Below are 12,443 nucleotides of genomic sequence, written 5' to 3'. Positions count from 1 at the left end.
CAGGCACACCTGAGCAGTGATCTGGTGGGGGACACCCTGGGCCTCTGGCTGGCTGGCTTCCGTCCTCTTTCCTCGGCCCTCAAGTGCACCGGGCCAGGGCCCACCCCATGTGGCCTACCTGTCCACTGTGCCCGGGCTGTTTCCCATGAGGTCTCAGACTGGGGAGACTGTCCTCATTACGGTGCAGGCCTGCGCCCGCTGAACACACCGCATCGGCGTGCCCAGTGGGGCTGTCAGCACTCTGCTACTGTCTGCTGCCTGCGGCCATGGTAATTACAGGCGGGCGTGGACTCTCCCTGCCCTGTACTTCCCCCACCCCCCAGCTCTGATTCACTCGGGCCCTGATTGTGCTGAACAGCTGTGAGATGACTCAAGGGGCCCCAAACAGAGGGTGCAGGGCGCACGAGGATGTGCACCCGTTTCCCCCACCAGGTGGGTTCCCAAGGGCTCCAGCCAGCAGGCCTGGGAGAAGATTGGCACCCAGGCTTCTCTTATTGGAGAAGATCCTTTTGTCCCTATCTGACGTGCTCCCGAGCAACAAGGTGTGGTGACTCAGGACCCACATGGCCCCTGACTGTGGGGACCCCGGCCTGGAAGGGTGGCCACCATGTGTGTGTCAGTGCTTGGGAGTGGATGAGCCTCATTTCTGGTTCTGGGGCTCTCGCTTTGCTCACTGTGACCGTCTCTGTCGTGGGTCTGCTCTCTTAGCTGTTTGCTCCACAAGCAGTGGCCCAGGACCCCCACAAGTTCTGAAGGCGGTGGCAGGCTCCTGTCCCCACGCAGAGTTCCTTTTTCTCAGGGCCTGAAGGCAGGCCAGGGTGTTAGCCAGAAGCACCTGGTCCTGCCATGTCCTGGGGGCCCAGGGGGTCAGTTGGTGATGTGAAGGCAGGGCCTGATGGGAGTCCTGTCTCTAAGAGGTGACCTTGGAAACCTCAGGGGCAGGCAGGGGATCTGCACCTGCGAGTGAGCATCCAGTGGGTGTCAGCAGGACCCCTTTCTGTCTGTCAAGGGGCAGTGGGGTGGCAGGTTGGCCCCTCCAGCTGCCTTTGGCCCCTCCTCCCAACTTTCACCGCAGGAGCCGTCCTCTGCCTCGGAGGTCTTGTCTGGTCCTCCGCTCCTGTGGGAAGTTCGGGGGCATCTTGCCTTTTCTCCCTCTGGCTCTGCTCCTGCAGCGGCACAGTGACCAGGATGGTCCCAGGTCCCTGCAGGCTCCCCTCGCGGCTCCAATGCCTGTCTGGGGCCTGGTGGAGCCAGTCCTGACGCCCTGGGCTGTGAGATGAGCATCCCGAGGGCCTCCTGCAGACCCTCGGGGCATGTGTGTGAGAGAGGGGCCTGCGCCCTTGGGTCACAAGTACCCTGTGCCGTAAGGGGCTGGGAGAGGTTGTACACCACAAGGAGGAATCAGGGCCAACAATGGGAACAGAGTGCTTTTTTTTCTTGCTTGGGATATTTATTTTCTAGTCATGAAAACAGTTCTTTTAGAATTACTTGGACAGGTTTTTTAAAAGTCATATGTCAAAGGCACATGACATAGGGCTTCCTTGGTGGTGCAGTGGTTAAGAATCCACCTGCCAATGCAGGGGACGTGGGTTCAAGCCCTGGTCTGGGAAGATCCCACATACCGCGGAGCAACTAAGCCCGTGCGCCACAACTACTCAGCCCGCGCTCTAGAGCCTGTGAGCCACAACTACTGAGCCTGCGTGCCTAGAGCCCGTGCTCCGCAACAAGAGAAGGCACTGCAATGAAGAGAAAAAGAAAAAGAGAAAGCCCGCGCCCAGCAACGAAGACCCAATGCAGCCAAAAATAAAATAAATTAATAAGTTAGAAAATAATAATAAAGACATGAAATTAATTGGTAGGGTTTTCCTAAAACCTCTATGGATTCAGAGTCTGACTCTTCGGAGCTTTGTTTCAGCTCACAGGCATCAGAGTCAGGGTGTTGCCTGGGCCTCTGGCCCAGGTGTTGGTGAAATGGGGGGTTTCCTGAGCATGGCTGTGGGATTTTCTTCTAAGCCCTCAAACCCTTGTTCTGCCACTTTTGTTGCTGGCATTTTGTTTCTTGACCAAAGAAGGTTTCCCCACAACAGCCAGGATCTCTGTTCCTTCTTACTTGCTAAGTGGTCTGTGGATGTAATGTCCCCACTTGCCCCTGCCCAGCAGTGTCAGGAACAGTCACCAAGCAGCCCTGTGCCGGGCGACGACACACATGTAACAGGTTGTGAAACGTGCTGGGATTTCACAGGTGTCTGTGCTGTGAAAGAAATCGACATCTTGACATTGGAATGGGGGTGGGAGCTTTGTGGAGGAGAGGCTGTGCCCCCCACCTCTGGGAGCTAAAATTCCATCCAGCAGGGCATTTGCATCTCTGGGAGCCAAGCATGGGCAGAGCTGACCTGCTGAGCCAAAGTGGCCTTGCTGCTTCCAGCGGGGCTATTAAAAGAAGGGGGTGTGGTAGAGCCTGCATTGGTGCTGATGTGCCCCAGATGGAGGGGCCCGGGGGTCCCTCCACACCCACTGCCCCTCTGAGCCCACTGTGGGGCAAGTGAAGCCCCTCTGCCCTCACCAACACCTTGGCAGAAGCAGTTGTTGTCCACACCTCTATTTATTCCCTCCTGCCCCTCCCACGGAAGGCGCGTCCTTTGCAGTCCAGGGACTGATGGTTCTCAGGCTCTGGCCAGTCCTGCCCTTGGGAATCCAGGGCCTTGCTGGCCACAGGCAGGGAGGCAGCCAGTCAAGCCCTGGCAGGAGACCTGATTTCAGGCTTCTTGCACAGGCCCCACTGGGCAGGGGACCATGAAGTTGGGTGAAGGGGCTGGACCGTCTCACGCTCTCATTCTGGCTCTGCGCTGGGGGAGGTGCTGTGGCTGCCTGGGCTTTGCAGTTGGCTGGTAATCCTGAATCATCGTGAGGAAACTTCAGTGGGTTGCTCGGTCCAGGCACCATGCGGGGAGTGGTGTGTGTGACCTCATTTATCTCTAAACCTGCTTCACAAGGGGCCCTGGGTGTCCCAGCAGGTGGGAGAGGCTCAGAGCCGTGAAGCAGCACATCGAAGCCGTCCCGGGTGCCCGGCTGAGCCGGGGCTGGAGCCTGACCTAGAGCCAGGCCTGCCTGAGCTGGGCCCTATGGCTTCAATCCTGCTTCTCTGTTTTTCCATTTGGGAGCCTTGCGGGCTTCAGGCGAGGGTTTTTAGCTTCTGTGCCACCGCTTTCTCATTCGTGATTAGCTGGAACCACAGAACCCTTCCTGGCCACAGGGAGCATCAGGTAAGTGGTGGCTATGGTTGGTAGCTTTCAGGATGGAAAGTTCTTGGAGGAGCTGGAAGTCCTTGGAGAGGGCAGGGAGGCCCAGCCAAGGCCTCTGTTGCTGCCGTCTGATTTCCCGGGTGCTGAGTGGCCTGTGTACCCACCAGCATGACAGCCTCCCCAGCTGGCTCGTCCCACCCGGCGGAGGGCGGCAGGAGGAGAAGCAGCTCCAGAGTGTTCCGGGGCTGTGTCCCTGCTTGCTCATCGAGGTTCCTCGTCCAGCGGGGAGCCCAACCTTGTGAAACTCGGGTCAGAGCCTTGTTGGGGACAAGGACAGGTCAGTGGCCCTAGAATGTTCTAACCAGTTGAGCAGTAACCAGATGATAAGAGAACTGATGGTTGGGCCTTCATAGGGCAAGTGGGGATTGGCCCAGCGACTGGGTCTGCTCGGGCAGCCAAACAAAGCGCCACGGGTGCTTGAACAACAGAGAGGTGTGTCTCATCTGAGGCCTGGAGGCCAGGATCCAGGTGTGGGCAGGGTGGTTCCTCCTGTGGTCTCTCTCCTGGGCATGTGCAGGCTACCTCCTGCCTGTGTCCTCACATGGTCTTCACTCTAAGTGTTGTGTCCTGGTCTTTTCTTAGAAGGATACCAGTCCTGTGGGAATGGGGCCCACCCAGATGACCTCGTTTTACCTTGACTGTCTCTGTAAAGACTCCCTGCAAACACAGTCACCAATGAGGTGCTGGGGTTAAGCCTAACACATGAATTCTTAGGGGACGAATTCAGCCCATGACACCCAGCAGCCGTGAGGACCCCACCTCAAGGTGCAGTGGGCGGGTATGTCGGGAGTCGTCCTGGGTGCTGCTGTCTGAATCACAGGGACGTGTGTGTTTCTGGGTGCATGAGGTTTTCCCTGTTCCTCAGTCAGATGGCAGCCCTCGGTTCATGACGCTGTGAGGACTTCCCCAGGAGCACACTGGTTTCACCGTGAAAGCGACTGGGGGAGCCTGGGCTCCAGCTTAGCGCTGACTCCCAGACAGAAAGCAGTGGGGAGGCACGTGCCCTGGGGCAGGGCTGAGAAGTCGGGCAGGTGTGGCAGGGCCTGGATGCTGGAAGGCATCTGGGGCCTTGCAGGGTCCTGCCCCTCTGAAGTCGGGACTGGCCCAATGTGCCTCTGGATAGGAAGGAAGTGGTCGGGCTGGTGGGGCCCGCGTTTGGACCCTTCTCCGTGGCTCCTGGTCTGAGGGGGAGGTTCTCCCAGTGGGACAGACCCCGCCCGGCACTCACTGGCCCCCTCCCCAACCTGAGCCCACTTGTGGCTTCCTGCCCCCAAGACCTATTCCAGGAGGGGTCGGTCGGGTTGGGGGCACCTGAGGATCCAGGTCCTGAGGGAGAGTTGGGGTGGGACGCAGGTGTCCACAGCCCCAGGAACCGGTGATGGTGCTCGGTCCCTGAAGATGGGCCTCAGGGGCTGTGGGAGCTCGGCTGCTCCTTCCTCACCTTGCATGGCCTATGCCCGTTCCCTGCAGGGGCCCAGAAAGGCCCCGCCCTCAGATCAGGACCGGGAGAGTTGGCCAGAATTTTGTCTTTTTCCTGGTGTCGCCCAGCCCGTGGCTCAGGGCCTCCTGGGCCCCCTGCCGCAGGGCCGTAGGGGTGACGGGAAGGGGTACCCGCCCCTTGGTCCCTCTTCATGGGAGGCCGCCATGCTCCCTGGTGTCACTCTGGGCTCCGTGCCAAAGACATAAGTTGTCACTTTATTCTAATGTTGGCAGCTTCCCCAGAAGCTGGCGGTAGGCCGAGAACCGCCGTTTCGCAGCAGGGCCGCTTGTCAGCCTCCCACGCCCCCGGGCGACCCTTTGGCCAGGCTGCCAGGCCAGCTGGAGCACCCCCTGCAGCATGAGGGTTACCTCGGCTGCCCTCCAGGCCTCTCCTCTGGCTCCCAAAAGGGCCAGCTGTGCACCCACCACCTACCCTTGCTCTGCGGCAGGGGACTGTCCTGGGGAGCATGGGTGCCTTGGTTCCTGGTGCTGTGTCCTGCTGCAAATGCTCTTGTGTACACCCTTCTTGAGAGGCTCTGGTGAGCTTGGCCTCTCTGCGCACTGGTGGGGCCCCGGCCCTTGTCCCCACTGGAGGTGGTTGGGCTGAGAACATGCATGCCTGGGGGGTGGGGGAGGGGTGCTCTTGTGGTCTGTTGGGGGCTCATGGCCCATGGGGGCATCTCATGGAGGACGTGGGGAGGGGGGCCTAGTGCTGTTAAAGTGAAATCAGCTGGAGTTGATCCTGCTTGGTTTGTTCTTGTTCGTTCTGGGGACTTTTCTGCAGCCACCGCCAGCTTTGAGTGTCCTATCTTCACCTCACAGGCCATTTCATTCTGGAAGCTGCTGTGTCCACTCACTTTGTCAAGTGCAGACCCATTGTTATCTTCTCTGTGGCTGTAACCAAGAGAGATCCAGCGCAAGTCTGCCTCCTCCAGGAAGCCCTCCCAGCACTCACTGAACCGCTCCAGTTGGTTTTCTTCCCTTAAGAATGGTCCCCAGGACAGATGTCCCAGTTATTGTAGGGGAGCAGAGGCAGGAGTCATGCAGAGCTGCAGTGTGAGCTGGGCCCTCTGTCCAGAGCCTCAGGTAGTCAGTGCTCCTGTGGAGGGCAGTTACAGCAGGCAAGGACAGCCTCCCTCGGAGGACGGCTGCTGCCTTCCCCTGGCAGTGCCTGGACAGTGGCACCGTGTTGGATGTGGGTTGTTGGCTGCAAAGCTGGCACCTGCTCTTCCTGCCACAGAGGTGGGATGAGAGGACATGTGGTCAGGGGTAGTCAGGCACCAGGCCCCTGGGAGGCTGGAGGCCGTGTGTCAGGGGAGAGTGGATGAGGCAGGCACCAGGCCCCCCCCTCAGATGACCAGGTATCCTGGCATCAGCCCTTGCCCTTGCTTTGACGTTGCTGGAACATGGCTCGTGAGGGAGCCCAGGGCAGGCAGAGTTGCTGTGTGGCACCTGGTCCTGTCCTGCCTGCCTCGGCGACCCGTCCAGAGAGCACTGAGGCCTGTGTGGAGAAAGGGACAAGCTGGGCTGTGCAGCCAGCCTGTAGCCGAAGCCGGGACTGGCTCCACCAGGACGCAGAAGGCTGGCTGTTGGCCTCCCCAAGCCTCTCTCTGTCCGTCTGTAAAATGGACAGCGGCGCCTGCCACCAGTCCAGTGAAGATTCAGGGTGATGGGGTGTAAGGCCGCCCCTCCCCAGATGGCAGATAGAGCGCAGCGAGGTCTCATCCCCTGAGTTTGTTATAACAGGCGTTGACTGTGTAGGGAGAATGCAGCCTGGCTTGGCCACAACACGCGTGTACACACGCACACATACGCACGTGTGCACTGGACGCAGGCAGACACCCCACCCTGCCTTCCTTGACTGCAGGAGGGGAAGCAGGAGGCACGTCACTTCCCTGTGTCAGCAGAGAAACTTTGCTCTTTGTTTGTGGCAGCCCTGCCAGGAAAGTGCTGGAGGGGGGCTGTCGCCAGGAACCAGAGCTGTGAGGGATAAATAGGATATGTGCGCTGGCGAATGGCAGACCCGGGGCACGGGCATGGGAGCAGCTGGAGCACAGTCCCTGGACAGGGCTCCCTCTCTCCTTGTGACCCCACATTGGATAGGGGTGTCCTGCTGCCCCTTGTCCTCACTGGCCAGGCAGACCCGTGATCCAGGTCAATCAAAATGGGCGTCACTGCGCAGACGCTGGGATGCCCAGGAGCCAGCCAGGCAGGAAGGCCTCTGGGCTCACGGCTGCTGGGGTGCTGACGCCACAGCCCCTGCAGCCGGGCCCGGCCCCTCCCATCGGCTCCTGTGGGCATGCAGGACTGGGGGCCCGGGGTGGGGGTGGGCAGGCCAGCCCTACCATGGAGATTTGGTTTAAGGCCTGGATTCCTGGGACTGCAGGGGTGGCAGGGACATCCAGTTTTGAGACATCTCGGCAAGAGGGCCACCCTGAACTGCGCCTGAGCTTGCAAGGGTCTCCGGCAGAGATCCCTCCTCTCCCTGACCTTTCTGGGTGCTTGTGTAGTGGGGTGGCAGGGAGCCCTTGCAGCAGCCCAGCTTCCTGAGGGCACCTCGTAGATACTGAGCCAACCAAGGAGTGATAGAAGGTGCTGAGCGCGGTGCTTGGCCCACGTCCCCTGCAAGGGGGTCACACACACGGTCGCCACGTGCCACGGCATAGCGTTTGAAGGGATTTGGTTTCATCTGCGTAGCACAGGTGTCGCGTTTGGAGAAGGTGCTGGTCACTGCCCACGTTGTCAGGTCTCTGTCCTGGCTGCGGGAAAGTGGTCTCAGGATGCAGAGCCTCTCCCAGGCCCTTGAGTTTCACGACAGGCGTGAGGATGGCCTCGCGGCACAGAGAGGTGTGTGCGGGGAGGCCGCCCTCCTGGCCTGGGCTTCGTTTGCACACGCCCTTTGGCGTTGGTAAGGAAACACATTCCCTTCCCTTTGGGAAGTAAACAGGTCTCCCTCTTCCCTCCCTGGCATGTGCTGTGGGAGGACGTCTTGGGGTTTACATCTCAGCTCTCTCCATCCCTCCAGTAAAGAGTCCCATGGAAAGACACCATCGTTCCATCACTTCTGAAAAAGTATCGTTGGGCGGGTAATGTGTAGCAGAGCCCCACAGCCTCCTCCCCATGGCAACCGTGCCTCTGTTGGCTTCCGGCGTCCCCTCCCAGGGCCCCCCGGTGCGTGGAGGGGCTGCGCAGGCCCCTGGTTAGGGGAGCACTCACTTGCAGTGGGCGTGGCAGGGCCCCACTCCAGGCCTCTGATGGTGGATTTGGGCCCATCATGGGCCCATCACGGCCCCCTGGGTCCAAATGCCTCTGCCTGAGTCCTAGGATGGCTATGGACTCAGGCTCCGGGAGGGCCCCCGGTGTCAGGGGCACCCTCCCACAGAGAAGTCCCCTGTAGAGAGGATCCCCCACCAGAGGGGCTAGGCCCTTTTTGGGCCACCAGGGTCCCTCCTGACAAGGTCGTCTTGGACCTGGCCAGTCTCTGGTGGTCGCGGTTCTAGGAGATCGGTGACCTGGAGGTGGGTGGGAGCCCGCTCTGCGGCCAGGGCAGTATCTGTGAGGAGCCGGGAGGAAGAATGGCTTTTGGCCAGGGAGGGAGGGCCTCCCTGGGACACCAGCCCCACAGCATTTATGCCTCTGCCACTGCCTCCAGGCAGGCGAGTCAGTGGCACCTGTGTGACCAGGCGGTGCCCTGGCCAGGTGTCCTGGCCGACACCCCAGCGCCTCTCCTGCCCTGCCCCTCGCTCCCACATTCCTCATGCATGAGCTCAGCAGCTGTGCTAAGGAAGCGAAACCTGGCGGCTGTCCCCGTGCGGGTGTGGGCGGGCTGCCAAGGTGACCCCCTTTGTTGGCCTGGGCGGCTGCTGGCCTATTTCCTGCTGTCGTTGAGGATGTTTGGGGCTCTAGGGAGGGAGCTGTGGAGCTTCCTCTCCTGCCCCCGGGGTGGGTGGGGGCTGCAGTCCTAGAGCTCTGCAGCCCAGGTCTGCCCTCACATGCTCGCACCCCAGGGCCCATCGCTGCAGCAAGAAATACATCTTACACTGACACTCTGTACACACATGCGAGCACACACACGTACGTGCGTGTGCGTGTCTGGAACACCAGAATCGGGGACAGAAGCCACCCTTACTGGGTCTATACCCTGCTTTTGGTCTGTTTCCTTTGAGCAGACATATGCGCCCTCCAGCGTTTTTCTGCCCGACGCAGGTCTGGATGGCGTTGAGCAGCGAGGCTGAGGACTCAGCCAGCCTGTGCATGCACCCTTGGCAGACAGACCCACACTGAATTCCCCTCCGCACCCTGCCCGGACGCCAGTCCCTCGTCCGCTGCCTGTTACGTGACATCCCTGCCCTGACTGCCGGGCACTCCTCGGACTGGATGCATCCAGACTTGGGTTCCCCACTGCAGAGTCGTCCCCAGACCACTGAGCTTTGTACTGCCACCTGACCCCATCCCACATTGCAGTGGAGCCAGCCCTCTGATCCACCTTCACATCTTAGGTTTCTGAGCAGCTCTGAGGGGTCTCCCGCGTCTGTGCGGTCTCAGCTACAACCTGGGCTCCCTGGAGCCGTCAGGGGTACATTCCCTTTTGAAATGTAGTTGGATTGGCCCTCGGCTTCCCGTCCTACTCAGGGAAAGCAGGTGTCCCTGCCACAGGCTGCAAGGCAGTAGGTTTGGGCCATTAACTGCACACTTTCTGCCTCTTCTTACCTCCCACCACCCTTTACCCTGCTCCTGGCATCCTGTCCCTGGCACCAGCAGGCCCTGGCCTCGGAGCCTTTGCATGCTCCTGCAGCCCTCCTCTCTCGACGACATGCTTCTCTTCCCTGCTGTCCCCTGAGCCGTGCCCTGCTGTCCTGTTCTCCAGGTACAGGGTCTTGCCCGGTGTGTGACGTGGGCCTGCCTTCCCTCTCGGGACTCTGTCCCATGGGGTCACTGCTGCGTCCCCCCGTGTGCCTCAGCCCAGGTGCAGCACATGGCAGGTGCCCTCCCCTTTGCCGTCTCCAGAAAGGAAGGTGCACCTGCCCTGTGGACTCAGGCATGTGTCATGTGTATCTCCTTCCCAGGTTCCCTGCACGGCGTAGAGCAGGTGAGCGCCGGATGTCAGGAGGTGGTGGCTCAGGTTCGGGGTCTCGTCACCCTTGGGCACGGGTCTCTGTTCCTCTTTGTGCTGGCACTCCAGGCCGCTCCTCAGGGTGGGCGACAGAAGTAGTGGCTTTTTCTGGAGCCCAGATCCCACAGCCCTTCTCTGAATCCATGTGGGTCCTGCTGGCTGAGGGCCAGGAGCAGGGATGGAAGGGTGTTACCTGGGGCGGGGCTGCCTTTGGCCCACTGGCCAGGATGGGGTGGGCACTGCCTCTGTTCATGCAGAAGCACCTGGGGTTCTGCGGTCTGCCCACGGGGCCAGGCGACTTCCCCTCCCTGGCGACGTTTCTCTCTTACCCTGCAGAGAGATCAGACACATATCACAATAATTGACCCGAAGATGTAGGATGTGGCCGAGACGGGGTTTTCCTTAGAAGTTCCTTGCAGTGTTCTCGCTGGCTGGGGTTGGCACCCAACCGTCAGGGTACATTACCCAGTAGTAGAGTTCACATTTGGCTCTTGTTTGTGTGCCTGTTTTTATGCCTTGTAATTAAGACATTTATTTGGCCTTCACAGTGAAAATCTAATTTCTTCAGTCTAAGGACTAGGGGTATTGGCACCAAGACTTGAGTCCATCAGGCGAGTGGATCCAGAGCCTGCTGGATTATTCATCGTGTGGTGTTTGCAGTCAGGCTGTGCGTTGCTCTAATCAGAGCTGACGTTTGGTAATTGATGTGTTGAGTGAAGATCGTGGGGGGAGGGGGCTCCAGGCAGCGATGAACCTTTTGTGTGTGGCCTGCGGAAGGACCTTCCTCGCTGACTCAGCCCTGCCAGGCGGGGAATGGCACCTCAACGCAGCATATTTGAGCGTCGGATGTATGTCAGGTGCTGCCCCACGTGTCGGACGCGTGCTCACTTGTTTAATCTGCAAGGCCCCTATGGAGCAGGTTCTGTTCTTTCCCCCCTTGTACAGGTGTCAAAACTGAGGCTTGGGAAGGTCATTTGCCCAAAAGGACATTCAACAGGGGCAGAGCTGGGATTTGGCCCCGGGGCCCGGCCATGGCTTCATGGTCTCGACCCCGCATGTGATGCTTGTGGATTTTCCCCGCGCCGTTCAGGCCCGCAGGCCGCCAGGTGCCTTGCCGCTCATGCTGTTCTCTGCTCTCTTCCAGACCATCATGGAGCAGTTCAACCCCAGCCTGCGGAACTTCATCGCCATGGGCAAGAACTACGAGAAGGCGCTGGCAGGTGAGGCTGTCGTCCCTGGCCCGTGGGTGCGAGTGAGGACCTCTCAGTAGGTGGACAGCCCCTGGGGCCTGATGAGGGAGGGACGGCGGTGTTTCCAGAGCACACCATGGCAGAGTGAAGGTGTACGTGCTGCACCACGGAGGGCCACGATGTTTAGCGCACACTGTGGACATGGGGCCAAAAGTGGCAGGATGGTTCCAATCCTGGAGTTGGGGGGGGGTCGGCCTGCACATTTCAGGCCGATGGTGGTTCCTTTCCTGAAAGCATCATCCAAGGACATCTTACCCCTGGGGGCTTTCTCTCAGAGTGACGTAACTTCATTCTCAGCTGCACAGCGTCGATGGCCTAGGGTGAATCCGTCAAGGCCCGGCCTGGGGTCTCCTGCTTGCGTGCCCCAGCCCTTGGACACGAGGCACAGGCCGCCTTCCAGCCTCCTCCACCCCCACCTGGGCCCCCAACAAACTTCTGTGGCGGGGGGCCTGGAGGTGTCCTCCCTTCCCCATTTTCCTTGACTGCCCCATAGGACAGAGCCCCTCAGCTGCCCTCGGCCCCCCCAAGGCTGGGCCTGGGCCCGCTAGGCTTTCCTTTCATCTCTTTCACGGAGCCTGCCCTGCCCGGCAGCGGATGTGCTCCAGCTGCTGGAGCGCGGAGCCTACACACACTCCCAGACTGCAGAGCAAATTGCATGCGCTTAATTGAAAACTACCTAAATAAAATTTGATCAAGTGTCCAGTAATAAGTCCCTAACTGGGTTCTGGAGAAAACGGATTAGAAATAGTAATTATGCTGCTGGCGGGTGCTCCCCATGGCCCTGCTCCAGAGGCGCCCTCGTTCTCCTTCCAGCGTGAAGGGCAGCTGGAGGGGCTCTTCTGATGAAGGAGTTTGTGGGCACAGCCGGGGGCTTGAAGGGTCTCCGGGTTCCTGGAGGAAGCTCCATCCCAGGCAGAGGGCAGTGGGCAGCGGGGAGCGGGCACCAAGTGTGGTCCCAGGAAGTCAGCAGGCCCGGCGCTTTCCGTGCCAGTCCCTTGCAAAGTCAGGTTAGAGCAGAAGTTGCCCTGGGAAGTGGCGTGAGTCCCCCCACTCCGTCCCCGTGGTGCTGCCTTTAGCCCACTTTGAGCGTGTGACTCACTCCCGCTTACAAGGCTTGCTCTGAGACCTCAGACGGGGACAGAGTCCTCAACCCAGGTTGGCTGGAGGGGGGGGGGGGTCTTCCTGCCGACTCACTTTGCGAGTCTCCTGCCTGGGGTTTGGTGTTTGTCTCGTCAAGACACTAGGCCTCGTGGTCGGGGTGGCACCCTGCGATTTGACTTGAATAGCTCTGGACCCAAG

The 12,443-nt window shown here is 60.1% G+C and overlaps 1 protein-coding gene across 14 annotated transcripts in view; it reads left to right on the top strand.

The window, feature by feature from the left end:
* The window catches only part of BAIAP2 (BAR/IMD domain containing adaptor protein 2), a 72,059-nt gene that overhangs the window by 4,867 nt on the left and 54,749 nt on the right, over positions 1–12,443 (top strand). For all 14 annotated transcript variants that reach the window (XR_010838141.1, XR_010838140.1, XM_059046558.2 and 11 more), the window contains exon 2: positions 11,039–11,114. Coding sequence is in view for 12 of the 14 variants with exons in the window: in XM_059046558.2 (XP_058902541.1) it covers positions 11,039–11,114 (76 nt within the window). In the remaining 2 variants the exon portion in view is untranslated. The remainder of the gene's footprint in view (positions 1–11,038; positions 11,115–12,443) is intronic.

The sequence above is a fragment of the Kogia breviceps genome, chromosome 19 (genome assembly GCF_026419965.1).
Source record: "Kogia breviceps isolate mKogBre1 chromosome 19, mKogBre1 haplotype 1, whole genome shotgun sequence".
NCBI lineage: Eukaryota > Metazoa > Chordata > Mammalia > Artiodactyla > Physeteridae > Kogia > Kogia breviceps.
The sequence above is the reverse complement of the archived record's forward strand: the minus strand, read 5'-3'. Positions and strand labels throughout refer to the sequence as shown.